The sequence below is a fragment of the Oncorhynchus gorbuscha genome, unplaced genomic scaffold (assembly GCF_021184085.1).
Source record: "Oncorhynchus gorbuscha isolate QuinsamMale2020 ecotype Even-year unplaced genomic scaffold, OgorEven_v1.0 Un_scaffold_10079, whole genome shotgun sequence".
Classification (NCBI taxonomy): Eukaryota; Metazoa; Chordata; class Actinopteri; order Salmoniformes; family Salmonidae; genus Oncorhynchus; species Oncorhynchus gorbuscha.
This window is the reverse complement of record NW_025752909.1, coordinates 1-11,656: the sequence shown is the minus strand read 5'-3', so window position 1 is coordinate 11,656 and position 11,656 is coordinate 1. Positions and strand designations below refer to the sequence as shown.

The 11,656-nt window shown below is 45.8% G+C and overlaps 1 protein-coding gene across 1 annotated transcript; it reads left to right on the top strand.

Moving 5' to 3' along the window:
* Positions 1–2,184: 2,184 nt before the first annotated feature.
* Positions 2,185–4,002, top strand: LOC124030231 (CKLF-like MARVEL transmembrane domain-containing protein 8; the record flags this gene model as incomplete). The annotated part of the gene is made up of 3 exons (XM_046341660.1): positions 2,185–2,358; positions 3,398–3,517; positions 3,787–4,002. Coding segments are annotated over 3 exons (381 nt in total), but the record flags the coding sequence as incomplete, so codon positions are not given.
* Positions 4,003–11,656: the final 7,654 nt, after the last annotated feature.

The window sequence follows — 11,656 nt, the reverse complement described above, 5'->3', positions numbered from 1 at the left end:
GTACCTCCTGTATATAGTTTCCACATATTGACTTTCTGTGCAGTTCTCTGTATAGTCTCACATTGACTACTGCTGCCGGTTAATTATTTGTAACTTTTATTTTCTAATTTTTACTTAACACTTCTTTTTCTTAACTCTTAAAGGATTGTTGGTTAAGGGCTTGTCAGTAAGCATTTCACTGTAAGGTCTACTACACCTGTTGTATTCAGCATTGCACTGTAAGGTTTACACTGTTGGTTAAGGGCTTGTAAGTAAGCATTTCACTGTAAGGTCTACTACACCTGTTGTATTCAGCATTTTGTAAGGTCTACACCTGTTGTATTCAGCATTTCACTGTAAGGTCTACTACACCTGTTGTATTCAGCATTTCACTGTAAGGTCTTACACCTGATGGCTTTCACTGTAAAGGTCTACTACACCATTTCAGCATTTCACTGTAAGGTCTACTACACCTCTGTATTCAGCATTTCACTGTAAGGTCTACTACCTGATGTATTTAGTTTCTGTTGGTTACTACACATTTCACTGTAAGGTCTACTACACCTGATGTATTCAGCATTTCACTGTAAGGTCTACTACACCTGTTGTATTCAGCATTTCACTGTAAGGTCTACTACACCTGATGTATTCAGCATTTCACTGTAAGGTCTACTACACCTGTTGTATTCAGCATTTCACTGTAAGGTCTACTACACCTGATGTATTCAGCATTTCACTGTAAGGTCTACTACACCTGATGTATTCAGCATTTCACTGTAAGGTCTACTACACCTGTTGTATTCAGCATTTCACTGTATGGTCTACTACACCTGTTGTATTCAGCATTTCACTGTAAGGTCTACTACACCTGATGTATTCAGCATTTCACTGTAAGGTCTACTACACCTGTTGTATTCAGCATTTCACTGTAAGGTCTACTACACCTGATGTATTCAGCATTTCACTGTATGGTCTACTACACCTGTTGTATTCAGCATTTCACTGTAAGGTCTACACCTGTTGTATTCAGCATTTCACTGTAAGGTCTACTACACCTGTTGTATTCAGCATTTCACTGTAAGGTCTACTACACCTGATGTATTCAGCATTTCACTGTATGGTCTACTACACCTGTTCAGCATTTCACTGTAAGGTCTACTACACCTGTTGTATTCGGCATTTCACTGTAAGGTCTACTACACCTGTTGTATTCAGCATTTCACTGTAAGGTCTACTACACCTGTTGTATTCAGCATTTCACTGTAAGGTCTACTACACCTGTTGTATTCAGCATTTCACTGTAAGGTCTACTACACCTGTTGTATTCAGCATTTCACTGTAAGGTCTACTACACCTGTTGTATTCAGCATTTCACTGTAAGGTCTACTACACCTGTTGTATTCAGCATTTCACTGTAAGGTCTACTACACCTGTTGTATTCAGCATTTCACTGTAAGGTCTACTACACCTGTTGTATTCAGCATTTCACTGTAGTTCTACTACACCTGTTGTATTCAGCATTTCACTGTAAGGTCTACTACACCTGTTATTGGCATTTCACTGTAAGGTCTACTACACCTGTTGTATTCAGCATTTCACTGTAAGTCTACTACACCTGTTGTATTCAGCATTTCACTGTAAGGTCTACTACACCTGTTGTATTCAGCATTTCACTGTAAGGTCTACTACACCTGTTGTATTCAGCATTTTCACTGTATGGTCTACTACACCTGTTGTATTCAGCATTTCACTGTATGGTCTACTACACCTGTTGTATTCAGCATTTCACTGTATGGTCTACTACACCTGTTGTATTCAGCATTTCACTGTAAGGTCTACTACACCTGTTGTATTCAGCATTTCACTGTAAGGTCTACTACACCTGTTGTATTCAGCATTTCACTGTAAGGTCTACTACACCTGTTGTATTCAGCATTTCACTGTAAGGTCTACTACACCTGTTGTATTCGGCGCATGTGGCAAATACAAATTTGATTTGAGCAAATGCATTTAAATACACCATAAAGTAGACACCACCAGAGTACAGCCATATCTGACTATGGATGCATCCCAAGTGGCACCCTATTCCCTGTATAGTGCACTACTTTCTACTAGAGCCCTTTGGGCCCTGTTAAAAAGTAGTGCACTATAAATGGAATAGGATACCATTTGGAATGCTGGCTATATGCTTCCCTGTCCCCTCAGGTGTTTGGTCTGCTGGTATGGATTCTGATAGCAGGGACGGAGTACTTCCGTGTGTCTGCCTTTGGGTGGGTCATGTTTGTGGCCATCTTGTACTGGGTTCTGACGGTCATCTTCCTCATCATCTACCTGACCATGGCTTACAACAGGATCCCTCAGGTCCCCTGGACAACTGTGGTATGACACATACTACAACACATAATACAACAGTGCATTATTTGAAACTTGAGTGATTGAGGTTGTTTATTATACATCTAGTAATTGAATAATTGTGGACTATTTATGTAACAGAAAACAAATGGAGGTAACTTCCTTGATGGTTTTGGGGGAGAGAGCAAATAGATGAACCAAGTCTTTATGAATGTGATCAAATGAAACCATTCTATAATGTGTACTACCCTACCGTATCTGAGCCAGCCAGGAATCCTGTTGTTGTCATTCTACAGGGTCTGTTCTTCAACAGTAGTGCTACAGTGATGCATGTGGTGTTCTACAGGGTCTGTTCTTCAACAGTATGTCAACGGTATACAGTGATGTATGTGGTGTTCTACAGGGTCTGTTCTTCAACAGTAGTGCTACAGTGATGTATGTGGTGTTCTACAGGGTCTGTTCTTCAACAGTAGTGCTACAGTGATGTATGTGGTGTTCTACAGGGTCTGTTCTTCAACAGTAGTGCTACAGTGATGTATGTGGTGTTCTACAGGGTCTGTTCTTCAACAGTAGTGCTACAGTGATGTATGTGGTGTTCTACAGGGTCTGTTCTTCAACAGTAGTGCTACAGTGATGTATGTGGTGTTCTACAGGGTCTGTTCTTCAACAGTAGTGCTACAGTGATGTATGTGGTGTTCTACAGGGTCTGTTCTTCAACAGTAGTGCTACAGTGATGTATGTGGTGTTCTACAGGGTCTGTTCTTCAACAGTAGTGCTACAGTGATGTATGTGGTGTTCTACAGGGTCTGTTCTTCAACAGTAGTGCTACAGTGATGTTCTTCAACAGTAGTGCTGGTGTTCTACAGGGTCTGTTCTTCAACAGTAGTGCTACAGTGATGTATGTGGTGTTCTACAGGGTCTGTTCTTCAACGGTAGTGCTACAGTGATGTATGTGGTGTTCTACAGGGCCTGTTCTTCAACAGTAGTGCTACAGTGATGTATGTGGTGTTCTACAGGGTCTGTTCTTCAACAGTAGTGCTACAGTGATGTATGTGGTGTTCTACAGGGTCTGTTCTTCAACAGTAGTGCTACAGTGATGTATGTGGTGTTAGCAGCAGTGGACGCAGCCTCAATCAGCCATGCTGTTAAGGGACGCCATAACTACAACTGCTGGGTAGCATCCACAGTAAGAAAACCACCATAGAACTCCCAGACAGAAATTTAAATCACGCCAACTTTTAAAATATACCACAAACATGACTGAGTATTTATGATTACAGCGATTTTAAATTATACAATATTAAAATGCTAAATATATGCCTACAAGTCAGATAAGAGATGTATGATTCCACTGTGTACCATTTAGAATGATGTCTATTTGGTCCATTTAAGCCTACTCAAACTCATACCCAGCATTGTACTGAATTTTAATGTTTTCATCCGTCTGTTTTTCAGTTCTTTGCCTTCCTGGTCACACTCTGCTATGCAGGAAGTACATATTTAAGTTTTAAATTCTGGCGCTCGAGGGATGAGGAACAATGACCAATCACAAAGGACAGCTAAAGTATATCCGTTATGGAACACAGGAAGGATCTTGAAAAGTACACATGGTTAAGTGTAATAACCACTCCTTCCCTTTGGAACACATTTCTCTTTTATTTGATTCGGTTATATTTCTGTTATATTTCTGTTATATTTCTGTTATATTTCTGTTATATTTCTGTTATATTTCTGTTATATTTCTGTTATATTTATGTTATTTTAGAGTTATAGTGTGTTTCATCTGTTGGAATGACAGAGCCTGAACCTCAGTGGTGTTTTTACTTCTTATTCACTCATGAGTTAAAAAAAATACATTTGGATGAAAATGACTGAAGCTAACAAAGTGGCTATTCTGTTTTTCTGAAGCTGGAGATCAAAGCTTTAACTCCAATATTAAAATGGATTGGACAGTAATGTTGTCCCACACTAGATGGTGCTACAATACAAGGCTAAGAAATAGGGCTGATGAAGAACATTACAGTCAATTCTCTTTTTTATTATTCAAAAAAATTATCATATATGAATAATACATTTCACTAATATGAGTCAGCTACACTGAACAAAAATTTAAATGCAACATGCAACTAATTTAAAAGATTTTACTGAGTTATGGTTCATATAAGGATATCAGTCAATTGAAATAAATTCATTAGGCCCTAATCTATGGATTTCACAAAACTGGAAATACAGATATGCATCTGTTGGTCACAGATACCTTAAAAAAAAGTAGGGACGTGGCTCAGAAAACCAGTCAGTATCTGGTGTGACCACCATTTGCATAAAGTTGATCAGGCTGTTGATTGTGTCCTGTGGAACTTCAATGGAGTGGGACAAAAATCCAAGATGGTGTAGCAGTCAGCCGTCTTTGTCTTGTCGTGTCCCGTGTATATATATTTTTTCTTTGTATATATTTCTTATATATTTTTAATATTTTTAACCTCAATTTCAGCATACTCCTGCAACCCGCCTCACCCAATGTGGAATGGATCTGCTATTTTCTATACTTTAGAACCGGAACCCCCAACAGAAGCTAGCCAGCTAACTAGCTAGCTAATAGTCAGTTAGCCACTGCTAGCGGTTATCAGCTAACCTCAGCCCGATCAACTCCCACCAGTCTGCACAGGGCGATTCAACCCAAAGCATATCAGACTGCTTTTTTCTCTACCACATCTCCACATCTCTGGATTCCTACCGCAAGCTCAGAACCTTTTCACCTGGATCATCGCAGCTAGCTAGCTGCTATCCGAGTGGCTACTCCTGGCTAACGTCTCTGTCCCGAAGCAAGCACCAGTTTGCCTGGAGCTAGCCTCGTGCTAGGCCCATCTCCCGGCTAGCTGAAGAGGTCCATCAGCCACCTCTTGGGCTACAATAGATATTTTGCCAATTGGCTTGGACCATTTTACTGCCTACACAGTCATGCTCAGTTGGTAGAGCATGGTCTGCCATCATGAGGGTAGTGGGTTCGATCCCGGGACCAACATACGTAGAATGTATGCACACATGAAGGGCGCTGCTAAATGGCATATATTATTATTATTACAGACTCTGCCCGTCGCGACGTCCCCCTAAGGCCTTTCTGCTAGCTTGCTAGCCCCGGCCCGCTAGCTGTCTGAATCGCTGTGTTTCCAGCTTGGTTAGCTAATCACTGGACCATATGATAACTCGGCTACGCATGTCTCTTCCTAATGTCAATATACCTTGTCCATTGCTGTTTTGGTTAGTGATTGTCTTATTTCACTGTAGAGCCTCCAGCCCTGCTCAATATGCCTTAGCTAGCCTTTTGTTTCACCTCCCACACATGTGGTAACCTCACCTGGTTTAAGTGGTGTCTTTAGAGACAAAACCTCTCTCATCGTCACTCAGTGCCTAGGTTTACCTCCACTGTATTCACATCCTACCATACCCTTGTCCGTACATTATGCCTTGAATCTATTCTTCTGCGCCCAGAAACCTGCTCCTTTTACTCTCTTTTCCAAAAGCACTAGACGACCAGTTCTAAGAGCCTTTACCCGCACCCTTATCCTACTCCTCCTCTGTTCCTCTGGTGATGTAAAGGTTAATCCAAGCCCTGCAGCACCTAACTCCACTCCCATTCCCCAGGCGCTCTCGTTTGTTGACTTCTGTAACTGTAAAAGCCTTGGTTTCATGCATGTTAACATTCGAAGCCTCCTCACTAAGTTTGTTTTATTCACTGTTTTAGCACACTCTGCCAACCCGGATGTCCTAGCCGTGTCTGAATCCTGGCTTAGGAAGGCCACCAAAAATCCAGAAATTTCCATCCCAAACTATAACATTTTCCGACAAGATAGAACTACCAAAGGGGGCGGAGTTGCAATCTACTGCAGAGATAGCCTACAGAGTTCTGTCATACTATCCAGGTCTGTGCCCAAACAATTCGAGCTTCTATTGTTTTTAAATCCACCTTTCCAGAAACAAGTCTCTCACCGTTGCCGCTTGTGTCATGTTTTGTCATTTATTATCATGTCTTGTCCCTGTGCTTCCCCTTCTATTCGTTTCCCTCTGCTGGTCTTATTAGGTTCTTTCCCTCTTTCTATCCCTCTCTCTCCCCCTCCCTCTCTCACTCTCTCGCTCTCTCTTCTCTCTATCGTTCCGTTCCTGCTCCCAGCTGTTCCTATTCCCCTAATCAATCATTTAGTCTTCCACACCTGTTCCCGATCCTTTTCCCTGATTAGAGTTCCTATTTTCTCTCCTTGTTTTCCGTTCCTGCCCCGTCGGATCCTCATCTATAATTCACCGTGCTGTGTCTATGTTTTGCCCTGTCGTGTCGTGTTTCCCTCCAGATGCTGCGTGGTGAGCAGGTGTCTGAGTCTGCTAGGTTCAAGTGCCTTCCCGAGGCAACCTGCAGTTCTCGATCAAGTCTCCAGTCTGTTCTCGTCTTTACGAGTAGTATTATGCTTTTTGTTTTGTAAAGTTTCTTACTGGATTAAAAACTCTGTTTTCGCCAAGTCGCTTTTGGGTCCTCATTCACCTGCATAACAGAAGGATCCGACCAAGGAATGGACCCAGCGACTACAGAGGCTCGTAACACTGCCGTCAAGATCCAAGGAGCCATGCTCGGCAGACACGAGCAGGAATTGTCTGCTGCTCGCCATGCCGTGGAGAACCTGGCCGCTCAGGTTTCCGACCTCTCTGGACAGTTCCAGAGTCTTTGTCTCGTGCCACCTGTTACTTCCTGGCCTGCCGAGCCTCCGGAACCTAGGGTTAATAACCCACCTTGCTACTCCGGGCAGCCCACGGAGTGCCGCTCCTTTCTCACCCAGTGTGATATTGTGTTCTCTCTCAACCCAACACATACTCTAGTGAGAGAGCTCGGGTTGCTTACGTCATTTCACTCCTTACTGGCCGGGCCCGAGAGTGGGGCACAGCTATCTGGGAGGCAAGGGCTGATTGTTCTAACAATTACCAGAACTTTAAAGAGGAGATGATTCGGGTTTTTGACCGTTCAGTTTTTGGTGGGGAGGCTTCTAGGGCCCTGGCTTCCCTATGCCAAGGTGATCGATCCATAACGGATTACTCTATAGAGTTTCGTACTCTTGCTGCCTCTAGTGACTGGAGCAGAGCCGGCGCTGCTCGCTCGTTTTCTGGAGGACTCACACAGTGGTCAAAGATGAGATTCTCTCTCGGAGGTTCCTTCCAGTGTGGACTCTTTGATTGCTCTCGCCATCCGCATAGAACGACGGGTAGATCTTCGTCACCAGGCTCGTGGAAGAGAGCTCGCATCACGGGTGTTTCCCTGCTCCGCATCGCAACCATCTCCCTCCTCTGGCTCTGAGACTGAGCCCATGCAGCTGGGAGGGATTCGCATCTCGACTAAGGAGAGGGAAACGGAGGATCACCAACCGCCTGTGCCTCTATTGCGGATTTGATGGACATTTTGTTAATTCATGTCCAGTAAGAGGCCAGAGCCCATCAGTAAAGCGGAGGGCTACTGGTGGCGCTACTACTCAGGTCTCTTCATCTAGATCCTGTACTACTATGTCGGTCCATCTACGCTGGACCGGTTCGGTGCTACATGCAGTGCCTTGATTGACTCTGGGGCTGAGGGTTGTTTCATGGGCCGAAGCATGGGTTCGGAAACATAACATTCCTTTCAGACAGTTAGACAAGCCTACGCCCATGTTTGCCTTAGATGGTAGTCATCTTCCCAGTATCAGATTTGAGACACTACCTTTAACTCTCACAGTATCTGGTAACCACAGTGAGACTATTTCTTTTTGATTTTCGTTCACCTTTTACACCAGTTGTTTTGGGTCATCCTGGCTAGTATGTCATAATCCTTCTATTAATTGGTCTTGTAATTCTATCCTATCCTGGAACGTATCTTGTCATGTGAAGTGCTTAATGTCTGCCATCCCTCCCATTTCTTCTGTCCCCACTTCTCAGGGAGGAACCTGGCGATTTGACAGGAGTGCCGGAGGAATATGATCTGCGCACGGTCTTCAGTCGATCCCGAGCCAACTCTCTTCCTCCTCACCGGTCGTATGATTGTAGTAGTGATCTCCTTCCGGGGACCACTCCTCCTCGGGGTAGACTATACTCTCTGTCGGCTCCCCGAACGTAAGGCTCTCGAGGATTATTTATCTGTGTCTCTTGACGCCGGTACCATAGTGCCTTCTTCCTCTCCGGCGGGGCGGGGGTTCTTTTTGTTAGAGAAGGGCGGTACTCTGCGCCCCTGCGTGGATTATCGAGGGCTGAATGACGCAACGGTTAGAGAATCGTTATCCGCTTCCCCCTTATGTCATCAGCCTTCGAGATTCTGCAGGAGCCAGGTGCTTTACTAAGTTGGTCCTTCGTGCGCTTACCATCTCGTGCGCATCAGAGGGCGAGTGGAAACGGCGTTTAACACTCCGTTAGGGCATTTTGAGTACGGGTTCTGCCGTTTGGTCGCCAATCGCCAGCTGTTTTTCAGGCATTAGTTAATGATGTTCTGAGACATGCTGAACATCTTTGTTTTGTCTATCAGCGATATCCTGATTTTTCACCGTCACTCGAGATTCATGTTCAGCACGTTCGACGTGTTCTACAGCGCCTTTTAGAGAATTGTCTCTACGTAAAGGCTGAGAAGTGCTCTTTTCATGTCTCCTCCGTTACTTTTCTCGGTTCCGTTATTTCCGCTGAAGGCATTCAGATGGATTCCGCTAAGGTCCAAGCTGTCAGTGATTGGCCCGTTCCAAGGTCACGTGTCGAGTTGCAGCGCTTTTTAGGTTTCGCTAATTTCTATCGGCGTTTCATTCGTAATTTCGGTCAAGTTGCTGCCCCTCTCACAGCTCTTACTTCTGTCAAGACGTGTTTTAAGTGGTCCGGTTCCGCCCAGGGAGCTTTTGATCTTCTAAAAGAACGTTTTACGTCCGCTCCTATCCTCGTTACTCCTGACGTCACTAGACAATTCATTGTCGAGGTTGGCGCTTCAGAGGTAGGCGTGGGAGCCATTCTATCCCAGCGCTTCCAGTCTGACGATAAGGTTCATCCTTGCGCTTATTTTTCTCATCGCCTGTCGCCATCTGAGCGCAACTATGATGTGGGTAACCGTGAACTGCTCGCCATCCGCTTAGCCCTAGGCGAATGGCGACAGTGGTTGGAGGGGCGACCGTTCCTTTTGTCGTTTGGACAGACCATAAGAACCTTGAGTACATCCGTTCTGCCAAACGACTTAATGCCCGTCAAGCTCGTTGGGCGTTGTTTTTCGCTCGTTTCGAGTTTGTGATTTCTTACCGTCCGGGTAGCAAGAACACCAAGCCTGATGCCTTATCCCGTCTGTTTAGTTCTTCTGTGGCTTCTACTGATCCCGAGGGGATTCTTCCTTATGGGCGTGTTGTCGGGTTGACAGTCTGGGGAATTGAAAGACAGGTTAAGCAAGCACTCACGCACACTGCGTCGCCGCGCGCTTGTCCTAGTAACCTCCTTTTCGTTCCTGTTTCCACTCGTCTGGCTGTTCTTCAGTGGGCTCACTCTGCCAAGTTAGCTGGTCATCCCGGTGTTCGAGGCACTCTTGCGTCTATTCGCCAGCGCTTTTGGTGGCCGACTCAGGAGCGTGACACGCGCCGTTTCGTGGCTGCTTGTTCGGACTGCGCGCAGACTAAGTCGGGTAACTCTCCTCCTGCCGGTCGTCTCAGACCGCTCCCCATTCCTTCTCGACCATGGTCTCACATCGCCCTAGACTTCATTACCGGTCTGCCTTTGTCTGCGGGGAAGACTGTGATTCTTACGGTTGTCGATAGGTTCTCTAAGGCGGCACATTTCATTCCCCTCGCTAAACTTCCTTCCGCTAAGGAGACGGCACAAATCATTATCGAGAATGTGTTCAGAATTCATGGCCTCCCGTTAGACGCCGTTTCAGACAGAGGCCCGCAATTCACGTCACAGTTTTGGAGGGAGTTCTGTCGTTTGATTGGTGCGTCCGTCAGTCTCTCTTCCGGGTTTCATCCCCAGTCTAACGGTCAAGCAGAGAGGGCCAATCAGACGATTGGTCGCATACTACGCAGCCTTTCTTTCCAGAAACCCTGCGTCTTGGGCAGAACAGCTCCCCTGGGCAGAATACGCTCACAACTCGCTTCCTTCGTCTGCTACCGGGTTATCTCCGTTTCAGAGTAGTCTGGGTTACCAGCCTCCTCTGTTCTCATCCCAGCTTGCCGAGTCCAGCGTTCCCTCCGCTCAAGCGTTTGTCCAACGTTGTGAGCGCACCTGGAGGAGGGTGAGGTCTGCACTTTGCCGCTACAGGGCACAGACTGTGAGAGCCGCCAATAAACGCAGGATTAAGAGTCCAAGGTATTGTTGCGGCCAGAGAGTGTGGCTTTCCACTCGCAACCTTCCTCTTACGACAGCTTCTCGTAAGTTGACTCCGCGGTTCATTGGTCCGTTCCGTGTCTCCCAGGTCGTCAATCCTGTCGCTGTGCGACTGCTTCTTCCGCGACATCTTCGTCGCGTCCATCCTGTCTTCCATGTCTCCTGTGTCAAGCCCTTTCTTCGCACCCCCGTTCGTCTTCCCTCCCCCCTCCCGTCCTTGTCGAAGCGCACCTATTTACAAGGTACGTAAGATCATGGACATGCGTTCTCGGGGACGGGGTCACCAATACTTAGTGGATTGGGAGGGTTACGGTCCTGAGGAGAGGAGTTGGGTTCCGTCTCGGGACGTGCTGGACCGTTCGCTTATTGATGATTTCCTCCGTTGCCGCCAGGGTTCCTCCTCGAGTGCGCCAGGAGGCGCTCGGTGAGTGGGGGGTACTGTCATGTTTTGTCATTAATTATCATGTCTTGTCCCTGTGCTTCCCCTTCTATTCGTTTCCCTCTGCTGGTCTTATTAGGTTCTTTCCCTCTTTCTATCCCTCTCTCTCCCCCTCCCTCTCTCACTCTCTCGCTCTCTCTTCTCTCTATCGTTCCGTTCCTGCTCCCAGCTGTTCCTATTCCCCTAATCAATCATTTAGTCTTCCCACACCTGTTCCCGATCCTTTTCCCTGATTAGAGTCCCTATTTCTCTCCTTGTTTTCCGTTCCTGCCCGTCGGATCCTCATCTATAATTCACCGTGCTGTGTCTATGTTTTGCCCTGTCGTGTCGTGTTTCCCTCAGATGCTGCGTGGTGAGCAGGTGTCTGAGTCTGCTAGGTTCAAGTGCCTTCCCGAGGCAACCTGCAGTTCTCGATCAAGTCTCCAGTCTGTTCTCGTCTTTACGAGTAGTATTATGCTTTTTGTTTTGTAAAGTTTCTTACTGGATTAAAAACTCTGTTTTCGCCAAGTCGCTTTTGGGTCCTCATTCACCTGCATAACA